The following is a 23,708-nucleotide window of genomic DNA, read 5'->3' on the forward strand; positions in this document are numbered from 1 at the left end:
CTGGGTGTCACGTTGACGACGGGGAGGTGGAGCACAGCGTGCGAGGCGCCTGGTGTGAACGCATGCACGTGCACAACCAAGTGCGGAGAGGGTGTGGAGAAGGGTGGGGGGTGGTGAAAGGGGGGCAGAGGGAGGGGTGGGAATGGGGCGTGGATACGCATGCAAGCGCCCAGATTTTAAGTGAACGCCGCAGAGGCAAGCTTAAAACGTGTGCACGTGCTCGCGCGAGCCCAGTGGTGTAGTGCGTTTGCGTACGGCCGTGCGCGTGCACTGATGCACACGCGCGTACGTGCACTTGATGGCGGAAAAAGGGGCCGTTGGGCGAGCGAGGTTGTTCAATGCGACGCCTACTTGAACGTGGCCAGTAGGGGAGGGAGATCGAGCTGGACGCGAACCAGAGAGCGGGAGGAATGAAAGACAACAACGTTATCGCTTCTCTGGGGGGGGGGGGGCGAAGGTTTTGATGCAGAACACAATGGGGTGACGTAAAGAGGGGAAGAGAGACACACGGAGAGTCAAACATGCCAGTGTCTGCCCTACGCTTCCTGCCCTCACGTGGCCAACACGACCCACACCGTCAGTGGCTGCCAACACCGACGCCACCCTTGCAGCCTACGCGTTGTTCTGCTCGATCTGCCAAGCACGAGACCCTGTCTTTCCTAATCACGCCAGGCACGGTTTTTACTCTGCTTTGACAATTCCCTTCCCATGCTTCTCTTCCCACGTGTGCATTCCGGCATATTTGGCAGTGCGCAGCTACGGTACAACGAAGATACAACTTTGTTCGGGAAACGTTTTTTTCATTCTGGTGTTTTTTTTTTTAATGGCAGGTGACAACCACTCGAGTCACATCAAGACGACAGCCGCGACATGCACGGCATGGCGCGTATCGACTCCTTGCCGAGCGTGTTTTTTCGCGTAAATTGCATTTCATTAAAAGAACGAGTTTTAGTTGGGAACAGATTTTGAGTCGAAGTTTCAATTTTTTAAAAAAAAGTAAACCACCCCACGCTAATGTTTGGGAATCCATTATTTCTTATGAATCCGTACTCGACACACCTTCTCCATCCAGCACTGCAGCCTCCCTCCCTCCCTCGCCTCCCTCCCTCCCCTCATCATCATCCACCACCCTCCGTATTCCCCAATGAGATTCCAGTAAATACTCTCGGCGGGACAAAGCGCCGGCTCCATAGATTGCATCGGAATATTGCGTGCGGTCGATCGAACGCCTCTGCAGCCGCTGCGGCATCGCTGCTCCTGATTATTAATCCCGAGGCTATGGATCTGGAAGGCTCATTAGAATTAAACTTATGTGTGTGTATATATACAGATTGTTCCTGGAGGTGCTGTGGTGTCATGGTTAGGACATTGAAACTTTAATCCAGAGGTAACGGGTTAAATTCCATCTCCCAGCATGGGCGGAAGTTGAAAGAATGGTGCAACTTTCTGAAATCGTCCCCCACCTATGTCCACCCCAACGGTATAAATAGGTATGGCAACGTTATTTTTACCGGCAGTTCTACATGTGATGGGGTGTTGGTACTGCCACCTCATTCGAAACGTCTGACTAGTGGGCCAAAAATACCCCCTGGAGGGCTTCCCCAGAGCTTGCTCTACAGATACTCTCTCGAGCTCCCTCTAACGGAGGTCCTTCCACCAGCAGTGGCGTTGACAAGCAATTGCAGGGATGCACCTTTATCTTTCTTGCACACCGCTTCACAAAAAAGCACACACACACACACGCACGCATGCCTGGCGTGTGCATGTTTTTGTTAGTAATTTTTATTTATATCTAAATTACATTTTCACCAACGGGGTATTTGAACAGAAACGGCGATACAGGCGCCAGATTTAGATCGAGGGACATGTACCGAGGGTTGCAATATATTGCAACACTTTCGCCAAGTATCACAGGAACATCATGGCTATGCCATCATGCACCCTGCTGCGAAACGAGAAGCAGAGAAGCTGGCTCGGCAATATCGATTTAATTTAATTCGCTTCAATGCGACTTTCATTTTTTTTACGGCCACATCATTCATACGAGTGTGGCACGATCGCTAGATCAGAGTAATAAGGCGTGTTTGCTGATTTACTTCCAAAAGTTGTGGCTCCTCCACTCCGTGTGAAGGGCGAGGGAGTTTCCACGGCTGTGGTGATCATTTCGATATAAAGTTTTCGTGGCTGCAGGGATTCATATTCTTGGATCTTTCGGTAAAGTCACGTGGAAGGGAAATAAAAAAAAATGAAACATAATACAATTCTCACAACGTTTCGGCCACAACACAAGCAGCCGTCCTCAGGTGAAGAACAGAGCTGTCGGAAAGACAGCGTCCTAATGAAACACTGCTAAGCTTGGCAGCGTATTTAAGCTGGGTGGGAGGAGCAGAGTGCCTTGACAAAGGAGTTTACATATCAACAGAGGAATTTAGCATTGGCCGCTTGCGCACAAGCGCTTCCACGTCCATCGCCCACCCTTTTGGCCTCGCCCCACCTCCCTCTCGTGATACGTTCCTTTCATTGGCTACCATAGTCTGATGAGCTCCCCCCTCCCTCTCCCTCCCCCCTTAACTCGCTTTTAAGGGATTACATCTTGAATCATTGCCTCACTTGATACAGCTAATCTGGCTGTGACGGTCCCACCTGATGACGGAGACTTGTGTTGCCTCCGAAACGTCGTGATTTTTGTTTTTATTTTATTTTACTTTCTACGTGACTTTACCGAAAAAACCTAAGAAGAATTTAGCATATTGACGCTAAATAACTGCTTCTATCCTACTACCATACAATAAACCGATGTGAAAAAACTAGGTATAAACTACATCAATATAATCAATGTACTCAATACACTCTCCAATAATCTGAGCTATTAACATTAAGTAACTGGGTATACACTACACTATATAATGACTACCATATCGGGAACCGATAAAAATAAAAATGTGGTGATCATGTAAATCATTAAAGATCCATTCTCTCGAAAGCACAGACATTAGAGTCAGGGGTTTGTTTTTGTTATTATTATTATTTCTTGCTTAACATTTTTGCCGATAGTTTATTTATTTATTATCCCCGATGTGTTCTGGGACAGCACATCATGAGATGCATTATCCATTCAGATGTGTGCCACCCTATCCACCATAGATAATATCCCACGGAAGCATGTGCCACAGAGCTATCTACCAAGATATCCCTTCAAGTGACCTCTAGTTGACACAGCAGAGGGAAGAAATGTCACACCTGCTCTGCTACATCGAGTAAAGTCCTTTGCATGGCAGCCAAACTAATGTTTTCTTCTCAGAGCAAAAGGTTAAGCCAAATTAAGCGCAGCACCAGACTTCATGCAATTTTTGTGTGTACAGGTGCAGCCATTGGTGATCAGGCTGAGACCATGAACTTAGTATGACTCACGGACCTGGATTCAAACTCAGGCCCTGACTGGTGCCAGATCAACCCTCTGGTCACCTGGCCGCCTCCACGTGCACAGAACTCGCTGTGGTTCCCCATGACACGCAGCAGTGGCAACTCGTGGATTGCAGCTACCCAAGAAACTGTGACGATGTACTCCCTTCTGAACCCTGATGAGTGCTTTAAGCAGTGATTGTATTTTCCCTGCACGGCACTTCAGAGTGAGGTTTTAAGTGGAGATGTCACTTGGGGAAAACTTGCCCCATTAAGGGAGCGCGCACGCCAGCACTCGCTCGCGCTGGGCTGCCCGAGGGTTCGTTGAAACACAACGTTGCTACTACTCGACAATGGCTTTGCAGCAGCGCAGTGCACGCAAAGTTACAGCCCCAAGGAAATTGTCTTGTTCTGGTTCATCTCAGCATTCCTTTGTCTAAAAAGTATTTCGGGATATTATGTTTTATCGCTGAACTTTAACCGTGTCTGAATTATAGCAACATACATGTAATACATGTATAATTTAACGCATATTTTTTGTACTCAACTAAAAACTAATCAATTTTTTATATTACCAGGGAAGACCCACTGAGCTATGTATCTCTTTTCCAGAAGCCACATGGCTACAAATGATAGCTCAACGAAGTGGTTTATCATCACGTGGGAATTTATAGCAGCTTAAGACTTCAAACGCATGTTTCGAAATTTGGAGGGAAAACCCAGAGAGAAATCCACACGACCACGGGGAAAACATGCAAACTCAAAATATATAGGCGTCAGGGTTTGGATTAAGCCGATGCGAAGTAGTTAAAATCTCGCCCACATTTGTATTCCCAACATTTAGTGTAGGGAATCCAAAAGCAGCATGCCTAATACACTTTATGATTAATCTATGTGCAGGTAATGGAGGTTGTACTTTATTTATAAAACTGGCCCTGTGTCAATGTATGCGCACAGCCGCCAGGGTAAATAGTTTTTTTTTAAGTAACAAAGAAGCCCACATAGCCGATGGATGCATGAAAGAGCGGTGACCTAAAAAAAACCGAAAATCCAGAGAAGTAGAAAATCTGAAATATATTTTGAGGAACAAAGTTTGTCGGGGGGAGGGGAGATAAGAAGCGAGGAGTCCTTGCCCAAAGCCGACTTGGTGCTGAATGGAAAGCGCCATGCAGCAGTGAGTACTATGGACAACTTCTCGACAATTTAACCCTTATTTCAGCACTTGAGCGTCACTTCCCCAGCACACAGTAATGCATCGGGCACAGTCGTAGGTCCAGTCGAAGGTCGCCATAGCCGCTCCGACCAATTAACCGCCCACACTTAGTCGTGTTTATGGATGTTGTATCTGTCATTATCTATAGGTGTTCACATGTCTGACCGTTTCATATGTCCGCCAATACCAGTCTTCAGAAAGTCATGTGTGACATTGTACTGCTTTATTCGCAGATTGGCCGTGTCGGGTGGTGGAGGGTTACGACACATTTATAAATAACGCGATCTAAACCCAAAAACGTTGATTATGAATAATATTGGTCGCAAAAGCCTACGTGTTAAACTATACCAATAACATTACTATACCAAACTCGTAGACAGACATACCTATATGACTGCTAGATGGGCATAATGGTGTGTAAAACTAGGCACATAAAGTGTATAGTTTTGCCTCTTGCGAACAAGCTCATTTCATTACTGCATCTCGGCAGTTGGCGTCCTCTCGGGCGCATTCCTTCGTTTGGCTGACACTCCATTGGTGGTCTCGACCACCAGCAATCATCCCGTTGAGTCACGGTGTGTTCTGCCCAAGCTCCCTTCTTGTATGTATGTTCAACATCTTTAACACCGTACGAAGCCATCTCACACTACGTAACAAAGTTCCAACAACTTTGTTCCAGGGTTTGTGGACTATGCCCACATCAAAGCACAGAGCCAGCACTGCTGAGATCATGGGTTTAATCCCAGATAAGCCCACCTGTGGTCAAACCATATTTACTTGTGCAGTGACTTTCATCATCTCAGCACAGTAACTTGGGATTATATATATATGTGAAAACACCAAGGGAAAACTTGTCACTCGTACGAACAGCCCATGAGTGTTAATTCTGGTAGATGTGATAATTACGGCGGTGGAGAGTCATCTTCCATGTCGGAATTCAACGAGGAATCTGTTTAAATCGATGAGTATTGCTTTACATGTGACGAATGATGCTTTGGAGAGTTAAGCATGTACAATTTATTTAAATAGATCATGTGCACAGATACTACCCATCGCCAGTAGGGTCACATACAAGACCGCCTGCCTCTGCCACAATGCCTTCATATCCGCCTGCCCGCCGTACCTTTCTTCATTATTGACAACTTGCAGCTCGGCACACGGCAAATGCCTGCGCAGCGCGACTCACGACCTCCTCTTGATACCAAGATCCAGGATGGTCACGTCTATGCGCCGCTTCTCAGTGGCAGCCCCAACAGTCTGGAACGATATCCTTCTGCACATTCGCAGCATCACCTCAATCGCCTCCTTCAAGAGACACTTAAAAACTCACCTCTACAACCACGTGCTTTCGAGCGACTCTGAGCTTGGCTCCGCGCCTCTGAGTTGCGGCCACTACGTCTGCAAATTTGCGCGCGTTACAAATTGAACTATTATTATTATGACTAGGTGGATTATTATCTCAGGATTATGGGACATTGTGAAGGCTTGGGGAGGCCTTCATCCAGCAGTATATTAACCATGGCTGATGATGATAATGATGATGAATATCAGGGAGCAAACACCGGACCATCGAAGCAGAACAAAAAGAAGCAATACAAACAAGATATTTGAAATTCATCAAAATTATAATCGATTATTAACTCACATTACTGGCCTGAATCATGACAATTCATCAAATCGCCAGTGAGGTGAATCATTTTCTGCCTACTTCTGTGGGTTTGCGATTCACAACTTTGCTGTCATGGTTTGAATGCGACAGAAAATAATACCCCTCGCTCTGTCTTTACGTTGATAGTGCGGCAAGGATAAAAACGCAAAAACAACAACAACAAAAATACAGCCACACATAAACAGAAAGTAAAAGTGGTCAAGGCTTGACAGCAGGAAAACTGTCCGTCAAAGGAATACACGGCCCTCTATATTCGCACAGGTTGAATAGAAAATCCATAAGAACCCAGTTGCAGTATTCATTTTGCAATTTAACCTCATGACCTTGTATTCTTCTGCTTTGCCTGTCGATTGCAGTTCGGCAAGCTCCCCATCTGCAATAATAATCATAATGCCCTTTATTTACATGGGAGAGCATCGCCAAGTCTCGATAGTGCTTTTAGGCTGGTTCCCACAATTGAGATGTTTATTTGATGTTTTCTTTCATGAGTGTTTGCCGACGGGAAGAAACAGAGAGGCTGGAGAAATCCCATACCTATGATGCGGTGCTACACACCACACCTCACGACCAGAGCCTCGATGATCACCAATCCATCCAACTGCTAACGAGGTTTAACGCTGCTTCGCTTGTGAAATGAGAATTTGATCGTAGCGACGTGCGATGGTTGACCTTGTATGGAGCCGCGCGGCAGGAAGTGAGCATACGGCTCAGCAGCGAATAAAGTCGCCTGTTTTATGTCACGAAAAGCTTCCGAACAAAAAAAAAATAACGATCCGCAATAAATTATTCGATATTCAATAGGCGAATCCATGAAATGGCCATGGGTGAAATTCAGCTGCCATCTCAAAGCTTAGCCGATGCAGTCCGGAGTCAGCCTCGTGAACGCAGGAAGGCAGCCAAACCTGCAGGCCGATTGATTTGTGTTTCTAATTACGTTTGCAATTCACTTTTACACACCCACAACTCTGTTATTATTATCATCAACTTTACGACTATTATTTACGTTATTAACTTTGCTGTTGTAATTATGACCACATTGATTACAATCAGCGGAGTCAATGGGGTGGAGAGAAGGTTCAAGCAGCCAGAGCGCGCACGGTGCTACGAATGCGGCGAGCGCCGTTCGATTCCCGGCCATGGTCAATATCACTTGCGAGCGGCATTTGAATTGAACCCGGCCTCCCCCTCCCCCTTACCAACCTGCAATGACAAGCGTGGCGAAGTATGGTCATCCCCCCTCCCCCACCCCCACTATAGCACATATAGCGTGGATATGTCTTAATTAATGCAGTGGGCTGTCAAATTAGCATCTAGAAGTGGATTTAAAAAGTACAGAAAAAAAAACAAATGTCTTTTTTATTCACTTATTAATTCCATACCTCCATCCATTATCTGGAGGATTGGAGGCTGTGGTAGCGTGCGTTTCCTGAGTCTCACTTTCTCGGGTCACCTCTACACTGTGCCCATTGCTTCAGCCGGACATACGTCCCACCAAATCGTCCACTCTTTCAGATCATCGAACGTCCTCAGCCCCATTTACCCTCGGCCACACCTGCAATCAAAAAACCGGCGCCATGCCACCGGCAAAACTTTCACACGCCGCAAGTCCCCAGAAACCCATCTTCCCTCAAGCCACTCTTCACGTGAAGCTCCTGAAAGATGCAAGACATCGGTTATTTTTGCTGTCCGTGCAATTCTCAAGAGGCCGTGCCAGAACCAGAATTGCTATGATGAAAATTGGAAAAATGATGGCAAAGTTAATCGTAATTGCTACGACACTTCAACGTGTTTCCCCATACGTTCAGGAAACGTGGTGGTGCTAATTGCACTCGACGGGCTGGAGAAACCACTGGTTTAGTATCACATTATTTACACGTGAGGCGCATGTGCCGTGTCACCTGAGGTCACTCGCGCAGGGCACATCCGTGCGCGGGAACGCCAGGAATCCAACCGACCTCATCATCAGAACACAATTTATCGACCGTGCCGTGTCCGGGTCCATCACACGGCACTCAAGTCTTACCTCTACTACTTAGAAGGGGCATGTGCAGAGATGAGTGAACAAAAAAATGACCCGTTCAACACCTGTATCTCATGAAAACCTGGCGTGACTGGAGTCCATTCAAGCCATTTTAGTGTTGCCTATGATTCTGCACATGGGGCTACGGGGGTTAAGATTCCATCATCTCCAGCACATAAAAAATCACCATGCATTGTGGTCCTGCTATGATTATGCTAATAATAATAATAATTAAATTGTACTAATTTCAACTTATAGCAACACTGCACAGTATTCACTGATTCTCGTCAAAACAGACAGAGAGAATGACTCGGAGAAAGCAGGAAGGCAGCCACGGGATGACGCGGCACCAACAATTGTCCAAGCTCTGGAGTCCTCAAGTGCGAGGGTGTTATTTGCCAATGAGTTGTAACGACGCACGCGTAAAAACAGTGCATAAGTAACATAATAAAACCAAGCGAAGAAACTCTCATCAAAATAAAAACACCAATTCCTCTGGAAAAGCCAGCGTGGAAAAAAAAAGCAAGCCGTACGATTTGTCTAAAGGATAGCGACACTCAATCGGCTTCTTCCTGCGCCTCGGCAGAGTGGTCCTCGGTGTATCTTTGCAGAACTAAGACGGCAAGAAGGTGCTTCACACTGAGAATGGCTAACTCTGCTGCTGCTGCGGTGGTGGTGGTGGGGGCGGGAGTTCGGGCTTCAGCCCTTCAGTCTCGGCAGATAAGGCGAAGGGAGGAAAAACAGAAGGGGAAAAAAACGCCTTCTCCCAACCTTGATGGCCAAGCGCTGCTGCACACTTCCTTTGCTGCCGACAGCTTCATTTTATGATTGCACCGAAGGATTTAGACAAAAAAAGCCCCCCCCCACCAGAGAGCCCCCCCTCCACCCCCACCTGCCCACCACCCCCCCCCACCCCGAAAAAAAAACTGATCTAACTCACGAAAAATACTTTCCATCAGATAAATGAAGCTGGGACGGCTGTCTCTGCTCACTGGCTGATAACCTGCCCTGGAGAACTTCAGGAATTTCCCCGTCATCCGTAGGGGCCTTCCCCGCGCCGCCCCCACTCCCCTCCTGCCTGATAAGGTCCCGGCTTTGCTAAGCCGGTGGCTCCAAGGGTCCGGGCCTCGCAGCAAGGGCCGTGAGCTGGACACGCCGCACGCTGCAGAACTCAAATCACTTCCCCCCACCACACAGAACTTAGTTTGTTCCAATATCGTTAAAGTGCCATCGGCAGCTCTGAACAATTGCAATGGCTTTCATGAACCCTACAAGCAAAAAACTCGCTTGGGCCTCGAGACTTGATTTTCAGCGGGGTTGAGAATCATGACGTTTTTGGGCAATTGCACTAACGAGTGTTTGGCATGTAGGAGGAGCGATCAATTACCCGGAGACATCGCATTTGCCATGCGAGTAAAGTAACACTCGAGGATTTTACAGATGGATTCAAGAATCTTTCTTTGCACGGTTATTGTCTGGTCACTTTATAGCTCATACCTACAACTACCTGGCATTCACAGGTAGTCATTCAAACAAGTACTCATCAGGAAATATTTCATCCGATTAAAAAAAAACACGTGCCCATGTCTCCCATTGCCCACAGAGGGACAAGTCACGAAGGCATTTCATCACGATGTGAATCTGGTCCCATATATCATGACAAAAAGATCCTACCGATTGATGCCAGTGGTCAGGGGCGTCCTCCGAGTGATAACTGCGACTACTGAAAGCATTTCTAATGCGCGCTTCACCTGAGCGCTGGAGTGTACACACTACTTGGCTTTGCCGTACAGCTCTCCCAATCGGTGTTTTTGGGATGAACGGCGTGTGGTTTCTCACCGAACAACACACGGTCCAAACCCAAAAACGCAACCGGAGAGCTATGAGCGCCAGGGTTTATTCAAGTACACACAGAGCACTGGGTTTACAACTCCGCACGGATAACAAACAAAAAAGTGACGACACGTGGCTTCTAAAACCGTGTGCGCACGATTGAAAATGGGTAGGCGGTTACGCATGGAAGAATCTACTTGGCCGTTAAAAGGCATCGGTTTCATAACGACGGAACAACAAAACCACGTCGGTCTCAACTGCTGTGCTGCAGAGCACTCCGATGCGTTTCCGGGTGGCGTCGCGTGTTGCGTGGCGCTGCGGAGGCGACGTTTCGCTCCCCTTGTCGGGGGCTTCTTCAGCGCAGGAAAAGGATTTGAAGGAGCTCCAAAGCACGCGGAGTGGGACGCCGGAACACCGCGCCAAGCGAACACGCGGCACGACAAGGGCGCGGTGCCGCACAGCCCCGTTAGCTGGAACGCGGCGGGCACACCCGTGTATCGAAATCAACATCAGATAATTGATTTATACCGGTGGAAACTCGACGAGCTAGCGAGCTCTTGCTCACAGCTGTCTCGTAGGCCTCGCAGATTTCCAATAGATGACACTGTGGAGCACAACGGCAATATGCGTGCGCAGGTGTGAGCATTGCAGCGTACGAAGTGGCCCGCGAGTGGGCGCGGGGGGGGGGGAACTCCATGGCACCGCCGCTTTACGAGCACCCCAGCGTGAACCTTTGGGCGCGGCAAAACTCGAGCCACCATCGGAGGCTAAGCAACGGGGTGCGCGCTCCGAGAACAACAAGGTCCCGGAGAGGACGAGTGGGAGGGATGCAGGGAGAGGCACGGAGTGGGAAAGAGTGGTGGGGGAATGATGAGGGGGGGGGGAGGTGAGGGGGTGAAGTGTAGTGCACAGGGGAATAGCCAAGAGGTCATGGAGTGGCGGTTGTGAGCGGGGAGACTTCTGGGGCGGGGGTGGTGGGGAGGAGGCGATGAGTGGCAGGGGGTCGTGTGGCTGTGCAAGTGGTGTGGCTGCCCCCCCCCCCCATCTGACACCGTACCTTTCACGAAGAGGTTGGCGGGTGCCGAGTAGCGAGTTCCCACGCTGTTACTCGCCACGCATTCGTACTTGCCCTGGTCCATCTCCTGGCTGTTGTCGATCTGTAGGGCTCCTGTAGTATATGAAGGGTGCACGCACACGCACGCACGGACAGAAGTGAAAGACGTTCTCCGCGTCAAGTGGTTTCGTCGACTGTTGGGGGGGCCAGGGGGGGGGGGGGGCTGTCAGTGAGCACACAGCGAGGCCGAGCGGGGAGCACGAGAGGGTGGTTGTGACCGATTTGAAGCTTTCGTGACTGCAGGAATCCATACTCTTTGGTTCTTTCGGTAAAGTCACGTGGGTAGAAAAATAAAATAAAACAAAAAAATAAATATCACGACGTTTCGATCGCAACACAAGCGGTCGTCTTCACTGGTTCAGCAGTTCTACTGCTGGATTATATTTTTTCCGCTTGTGTTGCGATCGAAACGTCGTGATTTTTTTTTATATTTTTTTTTCTACCCACGTGACTTTACCGAAAGAACCAAAGGGTAGGGTGGTTGTGGCCAGCAGTTTGGCACTGTTCACGTTCGCACACCGCGACAGCGATTAATCGAAGGCCGATTCAACCTAGGGGAGGCTCAGAACTTGATCAGATGTCCACAAATCACCCGCGCCACTGATGCGAAGACATGGCCAGGACTCGAAGCGAGGTCTTTGGTTTGAGAACGCGGTGCCCTGACCTCTGTATCACCATTGCACCCGCAACAACAACACACAAAGGACAAATAATCGCCGTGTAGCCTACACATGCTGTTGGGGCAAGTGCTGTTAGCGAGCATCTACGAAGGCAAACACGGCACACGAGGGGGGGGGGGGTGGGTGGCCAGCACCATGCCTGGCCGCCTTTTTCTCCCCAGCGACGATGTTTACACACCGCATCAGGTACTCGTTTGAGGTTGAGTAGACCTAGGGGAGGCCCAGGACCGGTCACTGGTGTTGGTCATGAGCGGGCAACGAACTCGGCAGACCCGGTTCGTAGCGCGGTGTGCTGACCGCTGTACTACCGCTCCCCACAGTGACACACACATACATGCATGCATACAAACACACACGTACAGACAAAAGTCACATTGAAAAAAAAAATTACACATACTTAGCCTCTCTTACATTGAAAGAGTTCCCTCTCCATAGTTTGTCTGTAATAAACTGGGTCCATAGCTTGCATGATCTGAATGTAAATGCTTGTGATGTCTCCCTTCATCAATAGGCTCCATCTTGCTTGTACACGCTGATGAGTTCAATATTTATGACTGATATAATTGTATTTTTTGGGTGTCTCAGACTTTCATTCCGTTTTGAAATTGTGATTTTTTTTATCTTGCCGTTATTGTTAAGCTGTTTACCATTCCGTGACCCCGTGTCTCCCTCGAAAGAGAGACTTGCAGCTTCGATGGGCTCTCAACTGGATACGAATGAAAAAAAAAATTACTGCAGTAATCTTTTTTTCGGAGCATACACACATGACCCGCTCTTGATATACGGATTAGAAAAAATGTCAATGATGAAAGAGAAAAATGGCAAGAGAGAAAAAAGCTGACGAATAAATAAAGATGCGTGGAGAGGTGCATGCTGTGAATTGCACTGAGAGACACAAGCAGCAACACCTGGATTACAGAAACACATCAGTTGGAGACGTCGTATTGACGGTTTAAAGCTTTCGTGACTCCAGGGATTCATATTCTTGGTTCTTTCGGTAAAGTCGCGTAGAAGGGAAATAATAAAATAATAATTGTTTCATATTTTTACTACTTTATTATTTCCCTTCTACGTGACTTTACCGAAAGAACCAAGAATATAGATCGTATTGACGGTTGAGAAATGCAAGCGGGCTTTGGCAGGGCACGTCACTAGAATAAATGACTGATGTATGGATGTATGTTGAATTTCTTTCACGCCATACGTAGCCAACCGTGCCAATCGGAGGTGTGGGGGAAGGACAACAAACTAAATCACAAAAAAGCAGTTCTAAAGTAATGAGTTTTCAATCTAGATTTAAAAGTGCATAGCGACAGTGGCTTCCTAACATTGGAAGGAAGAGCGTTCCAGACGGCCACAAAAGCGCATCTGAAAGCGTGCCATGCAGTGACCATCTTTGTTCGATGGCTAGACAAGAAACCGCTAAGAGGATGACCGCAGTTTTGCGTGATGGTTGATGATCCTTGACGAGATGAGCAAGCTAATTGTGGTTCACTTGTGGCGAGCGCTTTTGTGTGCAATGAGCGCGACCTCGTAAAACGGTCCAGGGCTGGTCACGGAATGGAAGCAAAAGGAGGGATTGCGCGCAACAAGACACGCACTGAACAGATAGAACAATGAGATCGGCTGACAATGCAAGGAGGAAGATTAACGACAGCATCGTGGAAGCTTGACAGACGGCGAAGCCTTGGAGAGGCCTTTGTCCAATAGTGGAGAAATCACGGCTTGTGTGCGAGTGAAAAGTAATACGTGAATCAAAAATGTCACTCAATAACGAAGGAAAAAAACAATTGAACCTTGCAATACGGTACATATGACATTCAGGCTTGGGATATCAGTGAATAACAGATTATATAAATTACTGAATTGTACTTTACAGACTGTTGTTAATCCACTGCCAGATGAAGGACTCCCCACATCACGACGGTCATGACTATTACTACAATTTTGATGTTACCAGGTAACGCTCACTGAGCTGTAGAGCTCTTTTTCAGAAGCGACTTGGCCACAAATGATAGCTTTAACGAAGCGGCTTATCGTCGTGTGGAAGTGTATAGCAGTCAAACACTCTGAATGCAATATTCTGAATGTGGAGGGGAAAAATTGAAGTACCTGGAGAAAAATCCACACGAGCACAGGACATGCAAACTCCAAATATAAAGCAGGTGTCATGATCTCCTGTATACCAGGCGAGGTAGTTAACATCTCGCCACCGGGGCGCCCCAAGGTGGAGGCTGTTTGATCATCTTTCACATGCTGGTCAGTATGGGATGGTGAGAGGTTTGGTTTCGGACTGATTTCAGGCTGATAGGTTCATAGGTCACTACCCATTTGCACGTCTCCCCAAGTACGAGTAAAGACTCATGGATGGTTACTCAGAAGCACATTCCCAAGATTTGAATAACATAGATGTTTTAGTTACATAGATGTATGTACATCCCGATAGGTGCATCGACAAATCATTAACCGATGTACAAGCTGGTAAGTGTTTGTACAAATGTAACAGTCAACTAAATGTGCTCGAGACATATATATATATTTTTTAGCAATGAACATAACACTTGTTTTTGTGTTTGCTGCGAGTAAACAGATGTGGAATTAAGGCTGAAATTCTACTCCTAGTGCATCGTGTATCTTTTTTTTGCTGCTGCTGCTGCTGCTGCCAAAATGTCAGCACGGGGTAGCAGCTTTTCCTGAACTCTGCACCACCCGAGTCCCCAGAGCGTCGCGAAATAAAAAAAAATAAACAAATAAAAACAAGAACGACTTTTAAAGCACTAAGAACACAGACGGGGAGAGAATCACGGAGCTGCCCGCATCGCTGTAAAATGTCAAGCGAGGGCAGCGAAAGAAACGCACGTGGAGATGGGGGTGACTGGCAGAAGGAGGCAGCAATGAAGAGATGTGAGAGTCGTGGTGGTGGAGTGGGGAAGGGTATTGAAGACATAAAGAGGAGAATGAAGGAGAGCAGAATAAAATACAAAGTCGGGGGAAGCAGAAAAGAGGCGGCGAGGGTGAAGGAGATGGAAGGAGCGTGCCGACATTCAGAATTAATATTTTTTTAATTGCCAAAATTCATATGCCTGGCTGTGTATGGCTGTAAGCTGCAGCACACAGAGCCTGAGTGGGGTGGGTGGGGAGAGATTTGGAGCCATGAGGTGGGCGAGCAGCGACCGACAAAGTGTTGACGACGTGGGGCAGCGCCGTTGGCTGGCTGCACCACGCTTCGTTTAATACAATTACGCAGGGAGTGAAAACGTGGGAAGGCGAGCGGCCAGCGAGAGGAGAGATGGTGGCTTTCGAGCCACTACCCTCGCTGCCTACCTCATCGATCCTTGACCGGCAGAGAGGAGGAAAAGCACTCGCCCCCCGTGTTCCTAAGCTCACCCCCCCACCCAAATCCGTGAAATAGGGGGCAAGACATCTTACAAATGACCAAGCCGTTACCAAAAGGATGCATGCACCCACCCACCCATCGCTTTGTGTCGGAGGTGAATCAACCCCGCTGTCGCTGCTGTACACCACCAGCTCTCCCCAAAATCTCCCCCTGCTCTCCCCACGCTCTCCCCCACGCTCTCCCCCACGCTCTCCCCCACGCTCTCCCCCACGCTCTCCCCACGCTCTCCCCCACGCTCTCCCCCACGCTCTCCCCCACGCTCTCCCCACGCTCTCCCCCACGCTCTCCCCCACGCTCTCCCCACGCTCTCCCCCACGCTCTCCCCCACGCTCTCCCCCACGCTCTCCCCCCCAAGTCCAATGGTCGCTCCTGCCAACGGCACCGTGAGCTCAGATTGTTTTTCGCCATTAAAGACACCACATTTGCATATCAGTTGCATCCCCCAAATTTATTAGACGTCGGAGATTCATGGTAGGATAGCGTGTATTTGACTTACAAATTTTCGAACAGGTCTCTCAATGCACGCGGAAAACTTAGGCGGCACAATATCCGTCAAAACAAAGCTGCTTGGTGGCGGGGTGGGGGGTGGGAAGGAGGTTTTAAATAATAAACGGTTATCTGTACATCAGCGGCACGCTCGGAATATGAAAGGGAATTATGATTCACTCGTGGGACAATAGAATAATCAGGAGCCGGGTCCCACGCAGAGGCAGCTCTCAATCGGCAGATCTCGACCATTTATTTGTACACTGGAATCTTTAGAGACGCCGCCACTAGCCCCGTTCCCCAACACCGCCGTCCGATGCAAACGACTTAACGACTCTCTCACTCTCTCTGGCACTCCGCTGGAATGGGGAAAACAAAAACATATCAGGCCCCTGTTCGAGGGTTAATTTGATGCATTTTATCAAACCATCTCGGCTTGCGTGTAGGAAATTAACCGGCGGGCTATTACTATTCATGGGGGCGCGCTGACCCACTTTAAAAATTCCTCACTCAAGACGGAGAAAATTCACTTGAGCGTCATGGGGGAGGATTGATAATGCCGTGGCGGTGGCGGGGGGTGGGTGGGTGCAGGGTGGGAGTAGCCGCTGGAGCAGTGCATGGAAGCGGGGAGTTGGATAGGGAGAGCGCGGAAAAAGGAGAAAGGTGGTGGATGAGACAGCGGCGTTTCTGTTCTCCCTCATTTACTCTCGCGAGCGAGACTTCTGGCTTACATGGGCGTGCACGTGGGAGCGTTAATTGCGCAAAAAAAAAAACGCTTTGCAACAACCCAAAAAAAAATTATGCGTTCTATTCCCCCCTCCTCCTCCTCTCCTTTCGCTTTTGGTCCGTGCTCTTATCGTGGTTTATTCGAGTCCACGGGGAGGGAAACTCCGGTGGCTACAAACTCAGAGTGGCCGAGTGCCTGCGAGACCCGGGTTGAGGATGCATATTAACACACGCATAGGAAATTGCGGCCACTCACGCACGCTCACATGCACTTAGGCAGATGTGCGTACGCACTCGAGCACGTAGCAGCCCCGCGCGCCGCCGCGTACCCACCGGGCTCGCCTGAACGAGGCTTTTTATGCACCCCCCTGTGTCGGTGGAGAGCGCCGAGCAATACGTCACGGGGACGCATGCACACAGCCGGAGGAGGTATTACAACACAGACTTGGAAGCACACAATTCACACGCACACTCACGCACGCGCACACTCACGCACGCGCACACGCACATAAAGATCCCCCGTACAGCCTCAGCAGACTGTTGGGGCAAGTGCTGTTAGCGTGTACCTATGAAGGCCGGCACGGCGCAAAAGGCGGTGGGGTGGCCAGCACCACGCTCGGCCACCTTTGTCTCGCCCAGTGGCAATGTTTAACACACCGCACCAGGTACTGATTTGAGGCTGAGTGGACCTAGGGGAGGCCCAAAACCGGTTCTGAGAATCATCTCCGGTGTTGGCCGTGGGAGGGAATCGGACTTGGGCCGTCGGGTTCGTAGCGAAGCGCGCTAACCACTGCGCCGCCGCTCCCCACGACGCACGCGCACACAAGCACACAACCGGGTAGGGATGGACTCCGAAGAGGGAGCACACTTGGGTGAGCGCGCGTCGTTGTACACGCACCCTACCCAGGGCAAGGCTCACACGAGCACACGGCGGAACGCGGGGACGCTTTGGAGGGAAGGTGCGCGCGATTACTCTGACGCTGCTCCGCAATTCTCTCGCGTCGTTTTTCAGAGGAGAAACCGCACCGCGTTCAGCAGGGCCTCTGGTTGGCAATCTCGGACGTGCCGTTGGTCGCCTGCGCTCCTCGAGGGGGTTTTATTTTGTTGTCAAGTTTTTTTTTTTGAGACCGCCGGAAAAAAAAAGCCCCGGAGATTTTCCATTTAACAACATCTGCGTGCGTGCGTGTGTGTGGAGGAAAAAAGGAAAAGATAACTCCAGTTGTTTCGGAGAGTGCCGAAGATATTGCATCTTTGCCTCGGATGACCCCCACCCCACCCCACCCCCGACCCCCCTTCCCCTCCAAGGCTGCGGTGCAATTGCAAGTTCCCACACGCCGTCATGCAAATGACTTTCACTTCTGCATCCAAATCATCTCTCTCTCCTTCCTCCTCCGCCCAAAGCGCACAGGACGAGGGAGAACAAAAACATCTACCGTGAGATAGCACCAAAAAAATAAATAACAACCACAACGTGGATTTATTATTATGAATTATTAACATCGATACATTTAGTGGGGCGTGGGATTTGTTGGGTTTGTAGTAAAGTAAGCGGAGGACACACGTATTTAAAGTTTACAATAATTCCTTCTAGGCTGTCGCCAGGCGCGGATACAAGTGCGTGCGCGCGTGAGTGTGTGTGCCTGCGTGCGATTGTGTGCGCGCGTGCGAGTGTGAGTGTGTGCATGTGAGTGTGTGCGCACGTACGTGTGAGTGCGCGCGTGTGAGTGTGTGCGCGCGTGTGAGTGTGTGCGTGCGCGCGTGTGAATGTGTGCGCGTGTGAGTGTGTGCGTGTGAGTGTGTGAGTGTGTGCGTGTGAGTGTGTGCGTGTGAGTGTGTGCGCGCGTGTGAGTGTGTGCGTGTGAGTGTGTGTGAGTGTGTGCGTGTGAGTGTGTGCGTGTGAGTGTGTGCGCGCGTGTGAGTGTGTGCGCGTGAGTGTGTGCGTGTGAGTGTGTGCGCGCGTGTGAGTGTGTGCGTGTGAGTGTGTGCATGTGAGTGTATGCATGTGAGTGTGTGCGCGCGGCAGTCCCGCGGTTAGCGCACTGCGATACGAACCCGGCGACCCGAGTTCGATTCCTGCTCACCGCCAATAATTTTGCCAGACATTTGAAACAGTCCTGAAGCCTGCCCTTGGTCGACTCAGCCTTAAATGAGTGCCTGGTGCGGTGTATAAACATCAGCACTGGGGAGACAAAGGCGGCCGGCGCGTGGTGTTGGCCACCCGGCCAGTCTTGTGCCGTGTCAGCCTTCATAGGTACTCGCTCGCAGCACTTACCCCAACAGTCTGTTAAAGACTGCACAGGCGGATATGTGTCTTTGTGCATGTCACAGTACATGTCACTGTGCGTGTGCGCGCAGGTGGTTACAGTTCTCACCTCGTATTGGCGTGGAGCCTGCAACGGGGGCCAGCGTGCGAGAGAAGGAAAAAAACAGAGTGCAGGGTTAGAGCCACGGAGACACCAGCCGGACATAACTCCCATGCACACAGGCAGCAGGCAACAGCGACCCAATCATCCCTCATGCAAAAACGATGGGAAATAAAAAAGATATATATATTTAAAAAAGCAACACGGTCAGGCGCAATCGTGAAGATCCATTAGGATAACGCGGGGAAAATGCTTCGGCCTGGAACGCACGAACACTGGGGGAGCGCACAGCAAAGGGACGCTGGTTAGGAGCCGGGGTGGTGAGTGCGGCGTGGGGTTTCTTTGGCGCTGGAATCGCACGAGCAGGGAGGGAGGCCAGCTCGTGTCGGAGGAAGGAGCGGCGCTAGCAGTAGGAGGCACTGCACTTGGGACGCGGGATGACAAGGTGGGGAGGGATTGATGCTTTTCGGAGAGTTGACCTGAGCAAATCAGAGGGAGAGGCAGGACATTGCTCAGGGGTTGGCGAGCCCCACGCACTCACTGCTCGGTGTGCTGTGTGACAGATTGAGCGCCTCTGGCCAGCGTGTTGCGTGCGCGTTCGACACTTCGCGTGGCCTCAAAGTGCACATGGCCTGGCACAGGCGTCGTGGTGACGTCACCGCCACTTAGTGGCGAATGGCGGTTGTTGTTGTTGTTTGTATATACATCGCGGTGGAGCGAACATCATCCTTACAGCATATTCTTCTTATCCTAATGAGCAGTGGTGATTATATAGGGCTACCTGGAGGCGAAGTGTAACCTCATGTGGCCCCCATAAGATACCTTAAATGTTGTCCCCCATTTAGGGGCAGCCTCTCAGGGTGGCTGGGCAGACGGGCATTTAAGTTTACATTAAATAAGTAATCGTCACTGCCAATGTACGTATGTATGTACGTTGAACTTCTTTCGCACCGTGCGTGGACAACCGTGCTAATCTGAGGCGGGGAATGCCATTGGTGCCACCAGACCTCACCCTGGTTCACGTCTTTTTACCAGACTTTAACACCTGACCTCAAACAAAAAATAGCTTTGTAATTATCCCACCGATGGAGTTTTACATTGCAATTGCAGACATCGATGCCCGTCCGCCGTATCATGTGGTGCACCAATTGCGACTTCTCTGTGCCATCATCATCATCACCATCATCGTCCCCATTTTCCATGTCTTCACATCACCACTGCCAGTCGGTCAGCAAGAGCGTCGGCAGTATTAGCCTGGGGGCTGTGGAGCCCGCCAGAGCGCAGTGTCCGTTCGTGTGCCTGCGCATCCTGAGTGCGCGCGCGCGTGCGTGTGCGCGCGTGCGTGTGTGCGCGTGTGTGCGCGTGTGTGCGTGTGTGTGCGTGCGCGTGCGTGTGCGCGCGTGCGTGTGTGCGCGTGTGTGTGCGCGTGTGTGCGCGTGTGTGCGTGCGCGTGCACGCCTCGGTGCGAGCGGGAGGTCACGCGCGCCCACGACGTCCGCGGCGCACCGTCGCTCTTGCGGCGCCCTATCTGCCGGCAGCATGCTCACGTGCCCAGGGGAACACGCCCTGTGGTGGTGGTGGTGCACATGCACAAGTGCCCGCTTGCATTGCAGCACGGCATGCACGTGCGTCCGACTGCTCGTGCGCTCGCAGTCTCACGGGGGGGTGAAACGATTACATGCTCGAGTGCTCGTACACGCAACGTGCGTTCGTCGATGCACATTTGTACACATTGGGTTTCCTTGTGCAGCAGCAGCAGCAGCATTCCAACACCCACACGTACACAGGGAGGACACTTCACTTATTTCTTTTACACCGATAATGTACGTCGCAAACAAAGAGCATTCACGTGGCTTTAGCAGCCCCGCAGTTGTGTGTGTGTGTATATATAGCATGTACAAAAACACGTGTATAGACCATACGATGCAACGTTACGAAAGCAGCTCTTTCCAGGAGTAATCAGGGGGCTTGTCGCGAGTCTCAGCAGTGGTGGAGGGGATTCCAGATGCCGCTCACGGGAGAAGGACGGGGGGGGGGAGTTCAGGGTGCAGTTCCACGACCTTGATCACATTGAAGCTCTTCCCCAACCGCTAACTGATTCAGCAGCCTCAATTCTATGCACACCCATGGCCAATTAGAAAGCGAGCTTGCGTTGCTGCGGCCGTGTCGTGCGGGCACGTCATCGGGTCCGTGACGCGCGTTATTCAGCACGACGTCCGACGCTTCGGGAGCTTCCTGGGAAAACGACCGGAAATTCTGTGCCCGCGGAAGCTCCGAGCACGTCGAGAGAAAAACGTCGGACGTCCCGCCGAACGCGGCGGCTCGCAGATACGCAGCGCCAGAGAGCAATGGGACGGGAACTCACCGCGGTGACGTCACCACGAGCAGGCACGAGCACCGGACCGCTCTCCGCAAACGATAACTCCCCACGAATGACTCAAACGTGTTGTGGTTTTAACGAGCTTTCACACACCGGTTTAAAATGACAAGTGCGGGAGAGGGGGGGGGCGGAGAGGGATTTATGTTTAATTAAATTAGCTCTGCGCATCGCTCGGACACCTGCACCCTCCCACCACCTAGAGTTGCCAACTATCTTTGGAATTTTTCCTCCTGGCAATCATCCTCTTCCCCCCCGCCGCCTCCCCCCCCCCATGTAGCTGCCCTGAGAATTCCGTCGGTCTTCCCCGAGGACATTTAACATCCCAGTTTTGTGTTGGCTCAAGACGAACGCACTGACACGAACTTGTCCACCCTTCGGCTACCGTGAGCTATCCCCTCTCATTCTTCTGCCCACGCCCATGACACGGCCCGGTTATCAGCATCTTAGATGCGGGGGCTGCGGCGTTTGGGAAAGCATCTGTTTTTTTTAGTTTTGTTTATCCACGAATCTACCATAAAAATAGCCATCGCTTGGACTTCCTCTCTGCAGTCACCGTAGCTGGAGGGAGGGAGGGAGGGGGTGGGGGTCCATGTCAGCGTCCCTCCGCTGTGACCGCTGGGCAATGCTTCGTTGGGGAGAAGCCAGCGGGCGCGGAGGGCTCTGGACAGGGCAAACGGCCACGGTGCTGTTGCGCATGCCATGCAAGCCGAACACCGCACGAACGCTCTCCGACCCTCGTGCACTTACCACTCAGGGGTTCTGGGGGAAGGGGTTTGGTTTTTTTGTTGTTTTTAACACAAGACCCGCAACGAGAGGGAGAAAGAAACAGCACACAATGTATTACAGGCCTGCAGAAATTACTCGCAATTAAGAAACGCGTCAAACCGCAAGCCTCCACGACAGATATATGACCTGGGGGGGGGGGGGGGGGGGACGTGGAGGAGGGGGGAGGAGAGGACGGGTGGGAGTGAAACATTAAGGCATTGCAAACATTAAAAATTACTCGTCGAAAGCAAGCCGGGGAAGTATTCATTCACATTAGTCAATCTGATGTATGTATTTAAATAATTATGCAATATATAGATATTAGTTGGGGAATGATATGCCGCCTCTATTAAAGAAATAAATCAAGTCCGCTTCCACACCATTAATTTTCTCACGCACGCTTTTTCATATCCAGTACACACGATCGACAGTACAGAATATTTTATATGCAAATCGCGTGCCTATAGTAATGGATTTTTATCGCGTATACAATTTTTCGCTGATGTATTTATTGCATATATTGCATAATAACAGTATGTTATAGTTAGGCTCGCTCACACACACACAACCAACATGACGTGAATGTTCCAGTACGTCATTAATGTGTATACTTCTGTGTTGTATGGTTTATATTACGTGTGTCTTATTTACCGGTGTCAATCAAGACAGCGACGACTTCGCTCTGCACTTAATTGGCTTCCATTCTAGATTCGGGGATTAAAATATTGGCTCGACTGGCACACAATGAACATTTCCCCCAGTGGGCCAGATTGGCTGGGAAAGTGCTGCCCCCCCCTACTATGTTGGATTCATGTGATGACACCCCATAGCACCTTCGAGGTAAAATTTTGAAAAATGTAATTTAAAAAAATTAAATAGTTACAATCGTGAATGTCCTGTACATACGAGCGGACAACTAAGGCCGCATATCTACCCGCTGCTTGGCAAACTGAATTACCCGGTGATGGCCGGCATGAGACTGCCAGGACTGTGGACACATTTTCCAGAATGATGAACCCACAATTTACAAATATTTCATTACATGAAGCAATAAGGGCCTTCCTGCATGCGAGCTGTGTAAATTTTGCCAAACATATTATGACGACGATGTAAATTATAGGATTAGTTGCCCCAGTAAATAAGCAAATTAATAACAAAGCCTTCCACCTTAATTACGTTCAAAGTTTCCAACACGAGTGTTACTGATAATTCAACTTTATTGCAATAATGTTGGTGAAACATAGCACTTCGGTGCTATTTTTTTTTCCGAAAAACTCAATAAAATTTCTAATTTAATTTCATCATGCATCCAGATATATATATAAAACCCTATGAGACTGTGATAATGAAAAGTAACTCGTCCAGTGGCGTTCCGAGGAAGCGCTTCATTTTGCGCTGCCAAAAAGTGTTAAGATGTGACAGTTGCATCGTGATTACACGGATGCGGATTGAGTCAGGGCTCAGATCATGCTCGTCTACATCGGCTCAGCGGTTAGAGGGAGCATCGTGCCACTGGAAGGTTGCACGTTCAAAGCATGGTTGGAGCTTCACCACTCAGCTGATCGTCACTCGAGGGTCGATAAAATAAGTACCATCTCGTGGGGAGAGTCAACGGTGGCTGTCCGACGGATAGACATTACCCCGCCGTGGAAATATGGAA

The 23,708-nt window shown here is 49.8% G+C and overlaps 1 protein-coding gene across 9 annotated transcripts in view; it reads right to left on the reverse strand.

Moving 5' to 3' along the window:
- The window catches only part of LOC144941126 (receptor-type tyrosine-protein phosphatase delta-like), a 613,380-nt gene that overhangs the window by 108,250 nt on the left and 481,422 nt on the right, over window positions 1–23,708 (reverse strand). For all 9 annotated transcript variants that reach the window (XM_078867646.1, XM_078867648.1, XM_078867645.1 and 6 more), the window contains 2 exons: window positions 18,913–18,930; window positions 11,195–11,305 (listed from right to left, as the gene is read on the reverse strand). In XM_078867646.1, the coding sequence (XP_078723772.1) occupies window positions 11,195–11,305; window positions 18,913–18,930 (129 nt within the window). The remainder of the gene's footprint in view (window positions 1–11,194; window positions 11,306–18,912; window positions 18,931–23,708) is intronic.

Source organism: Lampetra fluviatilis, chromosome 24 (assembly GCF_964198595.1).
Source record: "Lampetra fluviatilis chromosome 24, kcLamFluv1.1, whole genome shotgun sequence".
In the NCBI taxonomy this organism is placed as follows: domain Eukaryota; kingdom Metazoa; phylum Chordata; class Hyperoartia; order Petromyzontiformes; family Petromyzontidae; genus Lampetra; species Lampetra fluviatilis.